Source organism: Trichosurus vulpecula, chromosome 5, assembly GCF_011100635.1.
Source record: "Trichosurus vulpecula isolate mTriVul1 chromosome 5, mTriVul1.pri, whole genome shotgun sequence".
Classification (NCBI taxonomy): Eukaryota; Metazoa; Chordata; class Mammalia; order Diprotodontia; family Phalangeridae; genus Trichosurus; species Trichosurus vulpecula.
Genome location: NC_050577.1, coordinates 141,796,920 through 141,815,213, shown reverse-complemented (window position 1 = coordinate 141,815,213; position 18,294 = coordinate 141,796,920). Strand labels below are relative to the sequence as shown.

Sequence of the window (18,294 nt, the reverse complement as noted above, 5' to 3'; positions counted from 1 at the left end):
ATCCAACCAACCAAATGTTTGAGGCCAGTGAATAATTAGATAGAAAAAGAGATTTGAACCTCAATCCAATTTTTACTTCCAATTCTACATGATGCAGTAACCTGTGGCTAGGGCTAGAAAGGAAAGAAACACTTTTAGGGGGTCCTCTGGTAGGCATAAAAACATGGCAGAGAGAACAAAAAGAACTTCTATTATATAAATATATTCATTTAAGCATTCTCTCACATATTATAATGCGTTTTTAACTCGGCCATGAGCACCCTAACTTCTTAACTTCATTCAAAGCTCTTTAAGCACAAAGAATAGGTCACTTATCATCAAGCTGTACTTTTGTCATTTTTAAAATTCATTACATACTTGTTAAATTGTATATATATACATATATATGTATATATGTGTATGTGTATGTATATATATGTATATATATACATACATATACACACAGACACATATACATATATACCCATTCTGAACCACCTGTCTTGGGCCCATTGGTTTGAAAATTGAACTATTCAATGCTTAGCATTATAGATTAAGGACTAAAAGAGACCGCTAAGATAATTTAGACCAGTAGGGTCAAACTCAAGTGGACATAGGGGCCACTAAACCAAACATGAGATTCCTTTGAGTATATATATTGACTTAGAAAACCACATATTAACACTATCTATGTTCTATTGTATTTTTACTTATATTGTTAACTATTTCCCAATTACATTTTAATCTAGTTCAGACTGCAGTTGGGAAGGGCCTATGTTTAATACCATTAATCTAGCCCATCACTCTCATTTTACAAATGAAGAAACTAAGGCCCATAGAATGGCTTGTGAAATCTGTACAAGTAGTACTGAAGATTTAGAATTTGAACCCAAGTCATCTGACTTGAGATTGGGAACACTTTACATGGCACCAAGTTGTACCTATCTCATTTGAAGAAAATAAAAATAATTTCCTCACTACCAAGCAGAGTGAAACTGTGATGCTATTTGCTAAAATAGTGATTTAGGTATCTAGTAAAAAAAAAAATACAAGGATTATTGTAAAGCTGTTCCTAATTTCTGTTACAAAGAGCACAACCCAGAAAGAACAAAACATCTACAGTGGAGGTGTCGAATTCAGATAGAAGCAGGCCACTAAACCACATATAATGATACCCTGTGACACACTGATTTAGAAAACCATCTATTCATATAATCTCTGTTTTATTATATTTCTATTTATTTTATTAAATATTTTCCAATTCTATTTTAATCTTGTTCCAGATTCACTTAGGAGTGTTGTGAGCTGCAGATGGATGGTAAGTGAGACTTTTTCGGTATGGTTTATACTTATATTTACTGAATCCCTATGGATATAGAGAAAACATTTGAGTTTTGTTTTTATGTAGATGTATCTATTAGTGAAAGGCAGTGTGGTATAGAGCTGGTCTTGAAGCTAGGAAGTCCCAGGTTCAAACCCCATTGTTGCTATAAATTGATAAACTGTCTATATGATCCTAGGCAAATTATCAAACTCGAATCCACAAGCAAGTACCTAAAACATTAAGTTTCAAAATACATGTCAATCTAAATTGGTAAAGGAAGCTTCCTCATGGGGAGGAGAATTAAACGATGTCAGGCCAAAGAGGAAAAAAAAATTGGATATGTTACCGTCCATTTATAGTGATTGTCACCTAGAAAGTTATAGATTACTTTTTTTCTAAATAGAAGCCTAGATTCTAGCTCTACTTTAGCAAATCTGCGATACCCTTGGTCTTTTACATTTTACATAAAATTTGGCTCAAAGTGTTGTCATCATAAATTATTCTGATTCAAATAAGAAATTTGTTTGAATTCTTCAATTTGAAAATTAAATGATTAAAATATTACCTCAAATAAATTGTTATCTCCTACATAAGGAGTTTATTGATTTGAACACTATCCAGATACTAATTTGGCTCTACTTACCTAAAAATTAACTTATATTTACTTCTTCTATATGTCACACTTGCTTCTACATGCACACATGTCTTGCTTCAACAAAATTTAAGCTTCTTGAAGGTAAGGTCTTTTTTGATTTCATCTTTGTATCCCCAGACCAAAACAGTAACTGCCTTATAATATTTGCTTAATGATAGAAAGAGTGAATGTAAAAGGCATTCATAATGAAGTATCTGGAGGACAGAGTGAGGCTGATGACTTTATGCAGCTCTGCCTCACTTAATCCAATTGACTTGTAAGTCAAGGCATCACCCTCATGATGTCATCGGTCCTCTTAAAGAACAAAGGATGAACTGAAGGCTAAGTACTATGGCAAGCCCTGTTAATACCAAGAGAAAAGTGAGATGGTCCTTGCTCTCAAAGAGGTCAGTCACATTCTTTTTTTTTCCCCAAGGAAAAATACAAAGTTTATTAAGGATTCCCCATAATGGATTGTCCTAAGAAATCTCACCCTTTTGTGACTCTTGTTTTCACAAGCAGGCCAGATTCAATCTGGGCTATATTGAATCTGAGCTCCTTCATGGAGGCAAGATGAAACTTTATATAAGACAAAGATTGTAGGAGGGATCTAGGGTGGTCCTGGGGCGGTGGGAGGAGGGGTGTAGGGAGGGTCTTGAGGAGGAGTCTAAGGAGGAGCTTGATGGGACTGGGATAAGGTCAGACTCCAGGAACCAAGAGAATGGGATTAAGGGTGGGAAGTAGCTAAAGGCATGGATATTGATAGTATCAAGGGTAGGAAGTAGCTGGACAATAAAGGGGTAGGCTAGGTAGAGAGTTGGGCCTAGATAATGAAAGGCTTATGGCCTTAGGGGAAGGCCAGATCTAGCAGGAAGATTCAAGGAGAGTTCAAGGGAGCTCCCAGAGACTGTATCCCATCAGGTTCAAGGGGGTTCCCAGAGGCTGTACCCTCATCATTCCATCAGTCACATTCTAAAGGGGCAAGACAACACAGAGAGGAACCCACAGAAATATAGGAAGGATTTGTACAAGATGATGTAAAATGAAGGACTGTGTAAACAGTGGTTTCAAATATGTAAATGAAGACTCTAGCCACAAAGAGTTGAAACCAGTTTCCTAAGGTCATATTGCCCAGACTTGAACTCAAATTTTATGTTCTTTGACAGCAAGTTCAGTATTCTTTATAATCTACCAAGTTTCCAGTTATGTCCTCCACTTTTTTTTTTTTTGGTTAGATAGTTATGTGGAGAAGGGGAGATACATTCAGGGGGTTATAAGGTTCTCAGACTTAGGTGGGACTTCAATGGTCTTCAAATGCTGACCTGAATAGAATACCTTCTACAATATAATGGGGATCAATAGCCCTTGTTTGAAGACCTCTTTGGAGGTGTACCCACTTTATGAAGCAATTCATTCTCTTTTTTTTTCATAACTCCAAAAGGAGAACACATGTTACCATGAATATTTAATCCAATTCTAAAGAGGAAAATGAGGAGATCTAGGGTTAGATTTTTCTTCTCCCCAACCTTAAAAATAGGTCTCATTTATCTAGTGTTTTGTCTCCCAATTATTAAGCTTTTGCTTTCTCTTTTTGTACCATTGCCCTCTGTTGCAAAAAGAAAAACATAACCCTTGTTAAAAATATGCATAGTCAAGCAAATCAAATTTCCACATTGTTCACATCTAAAAATAAATGTCTCTTTGGGAATTATGAATCTATCATCTCTCTGTCAGGCAGCAGAAAGCATGGATCATCATCAGTTCCCTGGAATCATGGTGTGATCTTTTAAAATGAAAAACAGATGGAACGGAGAGAGAGACCATATTCCACCAAGCCTCAAATACCCTGGACTATCTCAGGAACTGCTGCAGATGAATCAATCCATGTACAAACCTTTATAAAGCATCTACCAAGTGCCAGGCACTGAGCTAGACACAAAAGGATACAAATGCAAAGACTAAAATGATTCATACTTTTAAGGAATTTAAAGTCTTTTGGAGGAGAAATAAAATGTAAACATAAGTGAAAGAACAGGGATCTAAGCAAGACTTGTGACTTCATTGGTATTAGGAGGCACTCTTCGGAAAAGAAATTCTCTCAAACACTGAAAGTCAGCACTTTATCTGCAACCTCTAGTCTTGGATTTTTTTTCCTGGAGTACTGAGTTTAAGTTACTTAGCTTGGGTCCTATATTCAGTACATATCAGAGATGGGAGTTGAGCTCAGATCTTCCTGGTTTAAAGATCAGGTCTTTAGGCACGCTACACACACACACACACACACACACACACACACACACACACATAGAGGAATGAATAATTAAATAAATAAATGAACAAATGAATGAATGGATAAAGGGTAGTTAGGAATGACAATTACTGACTTATAAAAATGCAGGTGTTACTCTTAAATGTAGAGGATATTATTCCTTAAATGGGACTTGCATATTTATATGTAACAACATATTTAGATGTCATCCTTTTTCTCTTCCGCTGCTTTCCCGTTTGCACTGGGTGCCTCAGGCTCCGACATTCACAATGACGCTGCAGAGTTCCTGGATATCTATGTCCCTCAGAAATGCTCTGCAGGCAACAGGATCATCAGGGCCAAGGACCACACAACCATCCACATGAAGGTGGCTGAGGTTGACAAGGTTACAGGCAGATTCAATGGCCAGTTTAAAACTTATGAAATTTGTGGAGCAATTTGTAGAATGGGCGAATCTGATGACTCTATTCTCCTACTGGCAAAAAATGATGGTATTGTTTCAAAGAATTTCTAATTGAAGGATTCTTGTGGAAAATGTCTTAATAAATCAGAAAAACAGAAAAAAATATATATATTTAGATATTTATAGCTATCTAGATAGCTATAGAGATACACACATACCTGCAAACTCTACTCATACCATACACTGGCATATTGAAAAGTTGAAGCACATATTATATCATATATTTGGGCATTCTTTGCACTGATTCAGGTCACAACTTCTATATGGTTTAAAAAATTGCAATGGCCAAAGGAAATGAGTCAGCTGGTGTTCAACTATCTGGTCAACTTTTTGTTTACATATAGATAGTTACACAGTTCCAAGAGCCAACATAGTCTTTAACTCTAGGTTAGTCTTCTCTAAAAGGCATGAATCAATAGTGATGAAGTTATTCAAATTAAAGCATAATTTAAAAAAAAACTGATATAGGTGCAGTTTTAACTAGCCATAAGTTAGTGGACATCATAAAACACCCCGGTGGAGTTTCTTAGAATTGTGTCTGCCATCTCTTGAACCATTATTTTGCTTTCTCTTAAAATCATCCATTAGAGAGTATAGTTTAATTGATTTCAGGATCACAGACTATTCATATGTTGAGCACTGTTTTCATCAAGTAACATTTCTTTCATCACCAAATATGTAGGCAGTCTCACAAGATTCTTGGTATCAGCTTATGGGGGCAGAGCCAAGATGGCAGCTGAAAAGCAGGAACTTACTTGAGCTCCGCATTAGGTCCCTCGAAAAAACTATAAAAAATGGCTCTGAAAAAATTCTACAACTGCAGAACCCACAAAATAGCAGAGGGAAGCAGGGATCTAGCCCAGGACAGCATGGATGGTCGCTGGATAAGGTCTATCGCTCACGGAGCAGAGGGGAGTGGAGCTCAGCATGGGCGGCAGCAGGACCAACCAGACCAGCAGCAGGCTGGAACAGGCCCTAGCACCCTGAATCAGTGAGCTGTGGCAGTTACCAGATTTCTTAATCCACAAACACCAAAGACAACAGAGAAGGTTAGTGAGAAAAGCTGCGGGGGACAGAGGTTTCGGTTGGGCCACTGCCCCAGGGGCAGCGGAGGAGGTGCAGCTATAGAACTACAGCTGCAGTTACTTCTGGCCCCAAGCCCACGTGGTGGGATGAATTAAGTGGTGGATCAGAGCAGGAGTGCAGGGCCTGCTGAAGATTTGCGTCAGGTCTGGGTTGGTGGTTCTTGAGGAAGGAGGAGTGCTGGTGGGGCAGAGCTGGCTGTATAGAAATAGCTCTGAAATCAACAGCACATCCCTTCAAGCTTGGAATAAAGTACTCTTTGCTCTACAAGCAGTCATACCCCAACAAAAAACTCAAGGGTCAAGTAAGTTGGCTGGGAACATGGCCAGGCAGCAAAAATGCACTCAGATTCAGTCTCAGACTTTAGAATCTTTCTTTGGTGACAAAGAAGACCAAAACATACAGCCTAAAGAAGTCAACAAAGTCCAAGAGCCTACACCAAAAGCCTCCAAGAAAAACATGAACTGGTCTCAGGCCATGGAAGAACTCAAAAAGGATTTGGAAAAGCAAGTTAGAGAAGAAGAGGAAAAATGGGGAAGAGAAATGAGAAGGATGCGAGAAAACCATGAAAAACAAGTCAATGACTTGCTAAAGGAGACCCAAAAAAATACTGAAAAAAATATTGAAGAAAACAACACTTTAAAAAATAGACTAACTCAAATGGCAAAAAAGCTCCAAAAGGCCAATGAGGAGAAGAATGCCTTGAAAGGCAGAATTAGCCAAATGGAAAAGGAGGTCCAAAAGACCACCGAAGAAAATACTACCTTAAAAATTAGATTGGAACAAGTGGAAGCTAGTGACATTATGAGAAATCAAGATATTATAAAACAGAACCAAAGGAATGAAAAAATGGAAGACAATGTGAAATATCTCATTGGAAAACCCACTGACCTAGAAAATAGATCCAGGAGAGATCATTTAAAAATTATTGGACTACCTGAAAGCCATGATCAAAAAAAGAGCCTAGACATCATCTTTCAAGAAATTATCAAGCAGAACTGCCCTGATATTCTAGAGCCAGAGGGTAAAATAGAAATTGAAAGAATCCACCAATCGCCTCCCCAAATAGATCCCAAAAAGAAAACTCCTAGGAACATTGTTGCCAAATTCCAGAGCTCCCAGGTCAAGGAGAAAATACTGCAAGCAGCCAGAAAGAAATAATTTGAATATTGTGGAAAAACAATCAGGATAACACAGGATCTGGCAGCTTCCAATTAAGGGACCGAAGGGCTTGGAATACGATATTCCGGAGGTCAATGGAGCTAGGATTAAAACCAAGAATCACCTACCCAGCAAAACTGAGTATCATGCTCCAAGGCAAAATATGGACTTTCAATAAAATAGAGGACTTTCAAGCTTTCTCAGTGAAAAGACCAGAGCTGAATAGAAAATTTGACTTTCAAACACAAGAATCAAGAGAAGCATGAAAAGGTAAAGAAGAAAGAGAAATCATAAGGGACTTACTAAAGTGGAACTGTTTTGTCTACATTCCTACGTGGAAAGATGATCCGTATGATTCATGAGACCTCAATATCATAGTAGCTGAAAGGAATATGCATATATATATATATATATATATACATACATATATATATATATGTGTGTGTATACATATATATACATATGTGTGTGTCTATGTATGTATATATGTAGGTGTGTGTGTATATATATGTGTGTGTATGTATGTATACACACACACACACAGGGCACAGGGTGAGTTGAATATGAAGGGATGATATCTAAAAAAATAAAATCAAATTAAGGGATAAGAGACCAATATATTGAGAAAGGGAGAAAGGGAGAGATAGAATGGGGTAAATTATCTCACATAAAAGTGGCAAGAAAAAGCGGTTATCTAGGAAGGGTAGAGGGGACAGGTGAGGAGGAATGAGTAAATCTTGCTCTCATCGGATTTGACCTGAGGAGGGAATACCATACACACTCAATTGGGTATCTTACCCCACAGGAAAGAAGGAGGAAGAAGATAAAAAAGGGGGGATGATAGAAGGGAGGGTAGATGGGGGAAGGAGGTAATCAAAAACAAACACTTTCGAAAAGGGACAGGGTCAAAGGAGAAAATTCAATAAAGGGGGATAGGTTAGGAAGGAGCAAAACATAGTTAATCTTTCACAACATGAATATAGTGGAAGGGTTTTACATAATGATACACATGTGGCCTATGTTGACTTGCTTGCCTTCTTAGGGAGGGTGGGCAGGGAGGGAAGAGGGGAGAGAATTTGGAACTCAAAGTTTTAAAAATGGACGTTCAAAAACAACAAAAAAGAAAAAAAGTTTTTGCATGCAACTAGGAAATGAGATATACAGGAAATGGGGCATAGAAATTTATCTTGCCCTAAAAGAGAAGAAGGGAAAGGGGGATGGGAGGGGAGTGGGGTGACAGATGGGAGGGCTGACTGGGGAATGGTGCAACCATAATATACACCATGTTGGAGTGGGGGGGAGGGTAGAAATGGGGAGAAAATTTGTAATTCAAACTCTTGTGAAAATCAATGCTGAAAACTAAATATATTAAATAAATTAAATAAAAAAATTTAAAAAATTAAAAAAAAAGATTCTTGGTATCTACATAAGTGGTGGAAACATGCACACAAAGTCAGTCAGTCATCAATAGGCATTTATTATGCATATACTATATCCCAGCGACAGTAAGAACTCCTAGTGCTACAAAGATAAAAAAAAAAAGTGATCCTACCATCAAGGATCCCATATTCTAATGGAGGAGAAAAACCTGAAAATAACCAGGTCCATGCAGGATATACAGAGTACATGAAATGTGGTTCCAACAAGGACTGTACTAGAGGCTTGCAGAACACAACCTCCTACAGAACAAAGAATTTGAGCTGCATAAGTGGGGATGGTGAGAGGCAGAAGTAAGGTGGGAGTGTATTCTAGAAATGGAGAGGGCAATCAATGCAAAGTCTGGGATAGTTACATGAGCAAGAAATAGCAAGTAGGATAGTATAACTGGATCACAATGTGAATGAAGGGGAGAAAATTATAAGCACACTGAAAAGGCAAGAAAAAAGCAGTTTGAAGAACTTTAAATACCAACCAGAGGGGTACATAGGCTTGATTTCCTCTTTTATCTCTCAAAAATATTAAGAATATATTCTATTTTAAAGATTATCCTGCCATGGGACTTCTGGAAGAAGAGGGAAATAGCGTTGCAGCTTCCAGTGGCCTATTTAGCTGCTCAGGCTGGGCAAGCCATAGCTCCTGACAAGAAAACCTACTAGGCAAGTATTCAACAAAAATTTCTTAAGTACTTTACTATATGGCAGGCACTATGCTGAACACTGGGGTTACAAAGAAAAGCAAAAGCAGTCCCTGAACTCCAGAAGCTTAAAATCTAGTAGGGGAGACAATACCCAAGCAACTATGAGGGTTCCAAAAGTCTTAAGCTTCAAAAGCTTAAAACTGAACCAAGAGTTTTTGGACATCTGGTCTACTGAATAAATTGGAGATAATAAACAGTAAGGCATTAGTGTTAAGGGGGATAGGGAAAAGTTTCTGGTAGAAGGTAGAATTTTAGTTGGAACTTAAAGGAAATAAGGGAGGGAAGAGACAGAGATGAGTGGGGAAGAGAATTCTAGACACAGAGAGAAGCCTCTGAAGATGCTCAGACTTGGGAGATGGTGTATCTTGTGTGAGGAAAAGTAAGCATGGAGATCAGGGTCACTGGATCCAATCAGAAAGGGTTAAGAACATCACTGCTTCTCCACAGTCCTCGGCAATGTTATCAGAATATACAGTCTTTCTTTGGCTATGTTTTACTGATAGGGCTAGACAGAAATTACTTATCCTCTCCTAAGTAAAGCCTCCAGAGCTCTACCCAATATCCGTCCCAAGAGCATTTACCTTCTGGTTAGGCTGCTTTTGCAGCTGAGGTTTCTGGGTCAGAGGTAAGTTTGAAAAAGGTCACTTTAGCTGCTGATCTTCCCACTTACTGAACAACGTGCCTTTCCTTGCTGTGAACCTGCTAGTTCCATTGTTGTAGCAGGAAGAATAAACCCCCAGCTTCCTAAATAATGGTTCTGAGCTTAAAACTAGAACTTTAGGGGACAGAAGAATCTGGAATTGCTTTTAAAACTTGCCTTTCCCTTCCTGCTACCACCTCAAGATCAACACTATTATTTTCATGCTCTATGTCCTACCTGTCTTTCCACCCGACTCTGTTCCTATTCACTCACGGACTCCGATCCTATGAAACAAGATTTTCATACAAATAAAAACCCTTTTGGCTGCTTTCAGCTTATAGGCTAAAGAAGTTAAACTCTTTTCTCTCTATTCAACCTCTCAACCACCAGGAGAAAATAAAGTAACTGAGCAACAATAACTGAACATTCCAATAGTCTTTCCCCGCTACACTTAGTTTTTATCAATCAGCAATGTGGGTCCCTTCCTAGCTTTCCTCTCTGTTTCCTTTTCTAGCTCTATTTTCTCTTTTCAATTTCAGCCACATTTTGCAGAATATACTTTTCTCGCATTGGTATCTCTTCCTAGAATTTATCCTCAAAAGTCGAACTACTATCTTTTATTCATGGCTGTCTTCCACATCTTTGACTCCAGTCATGATCAACCTTCTAAAATCAAGATACATTACATCCAATGATTTTCTGTGTATTTTTTTAATAGGGAAGTTTACACCTTAGGCAACATACTCTAAACCAAAGTATGTAACTTCCCATCTTAAAATAGTTTTTGTCTTCTTTGACCCTTTCACTCACATTCTATATTTCTGATTTTAGTGCCACTATTTTTGGTCACAAGGCTGGACTGCCTACCTCATAGGATTATGAGGAATCAATCATTAAGTATTTATTAATCACATATTATCATACTATGGGTCAGACACTGGGCTAAGCATTTGAAACACAAAAACATAAGTGAAAGTACCCACCCTTAAGTTTACTTTTTAAAGGGAGTAGGGGAACATGCACTTATATAAACATAGTGTCCCAAATATCTTAAAGTAGCTTCAAGCTTAAAAAGCAAGAAATAACCAAAAGAATATTTTGTTGAACTTGATAAAATAATAACAACATTCATTTAATGTTTTTGTAAAAAAGTATCTTATTTTTACCAGTTTCATGTAAAGATAGTTTTTAACATTCATTTTTATAAGATTTTGAGTTCCAAATTTTTTCCACTCCATTCCTTTCTTCCCCATCCCCAAGATGACAAGCCATTTGATATAGGTTAAACATGCTTAATCATGTTAAATATATTTCCACATTAGTCATGTTATAAAAGAAGAAACAGAACAAAAGGGAAAAGCCATAAAAAAAAGCAAACAAAAAAGTAAAAATAAAAGGCTTCAATCTATATTCAGACTCCATAGTTCTTTCCCTGTATGTGGATACCATTTTCCATCATGAGTCCTTTAGAGTTATCTCAGATCATTGTATTCTTGAGAACACTGAATTAAATCACAGTTAAAAATCACAAAGTGTTACTGCTCAAAGTGTACAATGTTTTCTTCTGCTCATTTCACCCAGTAGGAATTCAAGTAAGTCTTTCCAGGTTTTTCTGAAATCTACCTGCTCAGCATTTCTTGTAACACAAAAATATTCCATTACATTCATATACCACAGCTTGTTCAGCCATTCCTCAATTGACGGACATTCCCTCAATTTCCAATTCTTTGCCACCACAAAAAGAGCTGCTACAAATATTTTTGTACATATGAGTCCTTTTGCCTTTTTTATGATGTCTTTGGGATACCGACCTAGTAGCGGTATTGCTGGGTCAAGGGATATGGCTGTTTAATTGTCAACCATTCTGGAGGGCAATTTGGATCAGTTTACAACTCTACCAACAAAGCATTAATGTCCCAATTTTCACACATCTTCTCCAAAATGTATCATTTTCCTTTTGTGTCATATTAGCTAATCTGATAGGTGTGATATGGTACCTCAGACTTGTTTTGATTTGCATTTTTCTAATCAATAGTGATTTAGAGCATTTTTTCATATGACTGTAGATAACTTTAATTTCTTCATCTGAAAATTGCCTGTTCATATCATTGACTATTTATCGATTGGGGAATGACTTGTATCCTTATGAATTTAACTCAGTTCTTTACATATCTGAGAAATGAGACCTTTATCAGAGACACTTGCTGTAAAGATTGTTTCCCATCTTTCTGCTTTCCTTCCAATCTTGGCTGTTTTTGTTTTGTTTGCACAAAACCTTTTTAATTCAATGTAATCAAAATTATTCATTTTGTATTTCTCTATCTCTTGTTTGGTCATAAATTCTTCCCATTCTCCATAGATCTGACAGATAAACTATTCCTTTGCTCTCCTAATTTGCTTATAGTATCATTCTTTAGGTCTAAACCATGTACCCATTTTGACCTCATCATGGTATACAGTGTAAGAAGTTGGACTATGACTATTTTCTGCCATACTATTTTTCAGTTTTCCCAGCAGTTTTTGTCAAATACTGAGTTCTTATTCCAGAAGCAGGAGCCTTTAGGTTTATCAAACCATAGATTACTATAGTCATGGACTGTTGTGTCTTGTGTACCTACCCTATTCCACTGATCTACCATGTTATTTCTTAGCCACTCCCAAATAATTTTGATGACTCCTGCTTTATAATACAGTTTTAGATATGGTATGGCTAGGGTACCTTCCTTCACATATTTTTCATTAATTCTTTGATATTCTGAACTTTTTTTCTTCCAGATGAATTTTGTTATTATTTTTTCTAGGTCTATAACACTAGTGTAGTTTTGCTGTCCATTTCTTCCTGTGATTCACCTAACATCTCCTCTAAGAATTTGGATGCTATACAACTTGGTGCATATATGTTTAGTACTGATATTACTTCATTGTCTATGGTACCTCTTAGCAAGATGTAGTTTCCTTCCTTGTCTATTTTAATTAGACATATTTTTGCTTCTGCTTTGTCAGAGATCAGGATTTCCACCCCAGCTTTTTTTTTTTTTTACTTCAACTGAAGCACAATCTATTCTGCTCCAGCCTTTTACTTTTACTCTGTATGTGCCTTTCTGCTTCAAATGTGTTTCTTGTAAACAACATATTGCAGGATTCTGGTTTGTAATCTATTCTGCTATCCATTTCCATTTTGCAGGAAAATTCATCCCATTCACAGTTATGATTAGTAACTGTGTATTTCCCTCCATCCTATTTTTCCCCTCTTAATACTTTTCTCTCTGTGTCTCCTTTCCCCCTGTCTTTCCTCACTAGTGTTTTGCTTTTGACCTTCATTAAAACCATCCCCTCTATGCCCATCAATTGGGGAATGACTGAACAAATTGTGGTATATGTATGTAATGGAATACTGTTGTTCTATAAGAAGTAATGAGCAGGCAGATTTAAAAAATATGGGAAAACTCACATCAACTGATTGAAGTGAAAAGAACCATGAGAACATTGTACACAATAACACCAACATCGTGCAAAGATCAACTTTGATGGACTTGGTTCTTTTCAGCAACACAATGATCTAAGACAATTCCAAGGGACTCATGATAGACAACGCTATCTACATCCATAGAAAGAAATAGGAAGTCTGAATCTCTCATTCTCTCTCCCTCTCTCTCTCTCTCTCTCTCTCTCTTTCATTATCTCTTTCTCATGGTTTTTCTGCTTGGTTCTGATTCTTCTTTTACCACATGACTAATGTGGAATTATGTTTAATGTGATTATACAAGTATAACCTATATCAGACTGCATGCCATCTTGGGGGGAGGGAAGGGAGGGTTGGAATTTTGGAACCCAAGATCATATAAAAGTGAACGTGTAAAACTAAAAATAAATTTTAGAAAATGTTCCAAAATCATCACCTCAAGTTATCATAGTATATTTCTCTCCTCTTTCTCAACCAAACATGCTGGAAAACCTATTTATGCTAACTGCTTCAATTTCCTTTCATCTCATTTATTCCTCATGAGAGTGGAGGTCCTGGAAAATAAAATTTAAATTGATTCTTCTGTCCTATATTTATGTTATTACAGTTGTAGATCTTATTCCATCTTCCTTTATTTTTTTTAATCTGCTCTGCCTCATTCTTGGAAATCTCAATTCATTAAGGAAGCAATGTTGAACCTAAGCAGAGTCCCTATATGTCCTGATTATTGAGGCTTAGTCCTACCCTTTGCCTTATCATGATAAGTCATTACTTTTAAAGACAAGTTATACCATCTCTGATTTTATTCTTGTTCTCCACGCCCATCCCACAATCATGGTTACTGGCTCTGCTCCAAGGTTCACCTGTACCTCCTCTTCTATGTACTGAATGGTAGTCCTACAAGTTTCAATCTTTGCTCAAAGAAGGTGGTATCTAAATGTGCAAATATGAAACCCATTATAAGGACCTTCTCTCTTACCACAAGAAAACCCTCCCCTTTACACACACACACACACACACACACACACACACATAAATGCTCAATAAAAATGTGCTTTAGTGTTATCCTTGCTTTTCCCTTCCTGTAGTGAGACTCTACTGATGTTTCTCCTAATACCACCCTCTCCCCTCTCCTGTTTTTATCCTCTTCTCTCATAGACCCTACCCTTATTGATAGATGAAAAAAATTATTATCCTTTATCTGTTCATCTATGGCCTGAGAGGAGAATAAATTTCCAGATCCATTCTGTCTCTTACCTTTTCTCTCTTATTCATTCATCTTCCCACTGATCTAGCCTGATCCCACCAGAAAAAAATAAAAGTATAGGCTCATTTACAGTACATCACAGTATTTAATCCATGGAGTATTGATTCAACTTTTCTTTCTCTTCTCCCAATTCCTTAAAATTGCCTGCAAATCTTTAGCCTCTTCAGGGCATTTTTGCCCCTTAGACTCAGAGTCCAAGATTGAAGTTCAGGCTGTTTGTCTTAAAACTCCAACATTATCAAAATATGTGAATTTCTTTCTTATTCCTTTTTTGCTACTGCTGTTCTCTGTTTTATTGACTCAATAGGCATGTATTCTCGGTTTCCCTTCTTGATTATCAGCCACACAGATAGACATAATTTTACCTTACACATGCTATTCTCTTGAACTTTTTGTCAGAAGAAATTTTCACACCAGATGGTAGATCTTCTCAGGATATAAAATGAGACTTTGCATATCAATGCAAATCTGACAACTGACTTAATCACAAAAGACATATCCTCCTTCATAAAACAATCATCTAGGCAGACATCGATGAACTAAGAGAAAAAAGTCATTTTAGTTATGGATTTCTCTGTATCTTTTCTCCACTTGTTAATTAAAAGGGCTAACACTTAGGGCAGTTTTCCAATTATTTAACCCGATACTCAGTTTTCTTCCTTTGATAGGAAAATTAGCTAAGAGAACAAGAAACTCATTTCAGAGTGCAATATTTCTTAGGGGTAAGTCCAGCAATAGTAAATCCAGGTACAGATTTCAAAACCCAGTTTTCTGTTGATAATATCCTAAAAATAGTAGTAAGAAGGAAACCAAATAAATAGATTTCTATTTGTAATTGGGTTGGCCTGGAGATCAGGGACTCAGAATGAGAAAAAAATAAATAACCTCACTCATTTTTTTCAGATAATAAAAAGAAGCATTTATGAAGCATATGGATATGTATGTATACCAATTATATTGCTTGTGCCAAACACTAGGGATACAATGATATAATGAAAAAAGTCCCTCCCCTGGAGGAGATGGTAATATTCTAGGGAATAGAACATATTGAGAATGAAGAGAATACTAACACTATGGCAACAAAAAAATGGAATTTAGGATCTCGGTTGGATGGAACTGAGAATTCTAGCAGTTACACATGAGGAGGGAGAACATTCTGGGTGTGCAGAATATGTCATATATAAATAAAAGGAAATAGTGGTTGAAATGCAGACTTTGGGAAATAACAATTATACCACCTGGGCTACAGCCCTGAGTGTACTTAACACATAAATATGAAATGTTTAGAAAGTTAGACCATTTAAATGCCAAGACAAAGAATTTGCATTTTATCCTAGAGGCAATAGGGAAGCACTAATGGTACTTGAGCCAAGGAATACATTGTTCAGATGTTTAGGAAGACTTTGGTAGCTAAATGAAAGATTAAAGAGAGGAGAGGCCAGAGGCATGGATACCAGTTAGGAGTTTATTTCAGTAGTCCAGGAAAGATCTCATGTTACCATGTAACAAATGAAGAAAATGGAACGGATGGGAGAGATTCTGAGGATCTAGTCATGATAACTGATCGGAAATGGAGGGCTGAGCAAGTGAAACACTTTGAGCTTCTGATCCTGTATGTCTAAAAGGATGGTGGCACACTTTACAGGAATCAGGAAATTTAGAGGAGGAGCACATTAGAGAGTGGGAGGGAAGGTAACTAATTGTAGTTCAGCGATATTGATTATGAGATGCCTGCAGAACATCCAAATGAAGATGTCCAGCTAATTGTTGGCAATGTAGGACTGAAGCGCAGGAGGGGGATTAAGGCTGGATAGACTGATTTTGAAACTCTCTGCGTAAAGGTGATAATTAAACCAACAGGAGCTGAATATATCATTAGGAGAGGAGCTTAGAGAGAGTAGGGGTACCAGGGCAGAATCTTGGTAGATGTTCAGAATTAGGGGGCAGGAGATAGATGATGATCCAGAAAAAGAGACTGAGCAGGACAATTAAGAGAGACCAATGTCATGAGAATCAGAGGAGAGAGTACCCAGGAAGAAAAAATGGCAGAATAGCCTCTGCCTTTAAGGAGTTTACCTTTTATTTTGAAAGACAATATCTAAGCATATACAAAATAGTTACAAGGGAATTTTATGGAAGAAACACTAGCATCTGGGGGTGGAGGTAGAGGTGGGCTGGGAAATCAGGAAAAGCCTTATATAGAATATGTCATCTGGGCCAAGCTTTGAAGAAAAATAGAGATTCTAAGAAGTGAATATATCCCTCCTCAAACTTGTCTATTTCTTTCTATTAAGTAGTAACATCATCCTTCCAGCCATATACAGGGTGTTCCTAAAGTCTGCACACATAGGCAAAAATGGATATTTTCAAGAAATGAAATGATTGAAATTTTGAATAACATTTATTTAATTGGAATATTAACAAATAACATCTTCAATATGATTTCCATCATTTGTGATGCAAAGGTTGATGTGCTTTGCAAGATTCACATGAACTCGATGCCATAATTCAATAACTCCACATTGCCATCAATTTTAGCACATTTACTCTTGGAATACGAATATGAAATCATATGATGTTATTTGAAGTTGAAGATGCTATTTGTTAATATTCCAATTAAATAAAATGTTGTTGAAAATGTCAATCATTTCATTTTTTGAAAATATGCATTTTTGCCTATGTGTCCAGACTTAAGGACACTTTATTCAATCTCCCTCAATCCTCCATGTCCATTCAGTTGGCCTTCTGCTTCCTCAGCATCCCTAGAATCTATCCCATTGTCAACATTTCTTGCATAGCAAACATTAGCTCTTGCCTGAACTATTTCAATAGGAGGAAATCATAAGTAAAAGCAAAGGAGTATACAGCTTTTTTTCTAAGAGAGTGTATTGGCAATCAAGATGGGCTCTTAGCACTTATTCAACCAAGTGCCCTTGAAGAATTTAGCCTTTATTTCCTTGAATAAATTAGGAGTCCTTGATGACCTACTTGCCTCAAGGGAAAGCCTAGTTTACATGGGTTTGAGTGACACGTTTGTGACATCAGAGGCTTTTAGACCACATGGGTTTGTTGCATTTTTTGAGACACTTTTAGGTCACGTGGGTGAGTTGCATGTGTGACTCACCTTTGACCCTGAACAAGATATATAAACCCAGAGGTTGGCTTTCTCCTTTGGAGCTCTGAGCCACAGCAGGAGTGGAGTGTGACTTTGGGCCAGCCGTTGAGCTCCTCAACTTTGAAGAAAACCCAGATATTGATGCTTCTCTGGTGACTGTATGTTGTGATTTTGTCAGACCGAAATCTGTCTGTTCATTTGTGCTTATTTGCTCTGTTTGTATTTGCTCTGAAGCTTGGAGTTCTGGCTTTTCCCCCTGAGCTGAGTGAATGATATTTATACGTTGGATTAAAGTAAGGTTGTTAACCCATTAATGTTGCTTTCCTCAGTAAAGCAGATCAAAAGAACCTGTGTTGGCAGCTTTCTGTGTGCTGGTTGTTGGCGGGTCTTACACCCCTGCAGCAGCTGCCAGCAGATTGTTGACACAGAGAGTAGCAATGAAAATGAGAAGAAATATAGTCTAGTAACTTGAATGAGTTACAAGGGCCAAGTGAAAGTTGTTTGGTTTGTTTTTTGGTGTTTGGTTTTGTTTTTAAAGGAGAGAGTAGACCTGGGCATATTTGTAGGGCAAATAAACTGGTGCAAGTAAACTGTCATGATAGATGAATGGTATACCATGAAGGAGTCTTTCTAGAAGACATATTTCTGTACCCAGATGGATGGCCTTAAATGTGTTTTACTGTTGTGGCTTTAGTGAATATCTCAATGAAAACTCCTGTTCACAAGTTCCTATTCAGTGCAGTTAATCTGCTTAACGAA

General features: G+C 37.2%; 2 protein-coding genes across 2 annotated transcripts in view; one reads left to right on the top strand and one right to left on the bottom strand.

The window, feature by feature from the left end:
- Positions 1 to 18,294, bottom strand: part of IMMP2L (inner mitochondrial membrane peptidase subunit 2) — a 458,439-nt gene that overhangs the window by 276,274 nt on the left and 163,871 nt on the right. The gene's annotated exons all lie outside the window — the stretch shown is intronic.
- On the top strand, positions 4,409 to 4,720 carry LOC118850069 (40S ribosomal protein S21-like). Its single transcript, XM_036759268.1, has one exon. The coding sequence runs from the start codon at positions 4,409 to 4,411 to the stop codon at positions 4,718 to 4,720; it is 312 nt and encodes a 103-aa protein (XP_036615163.1).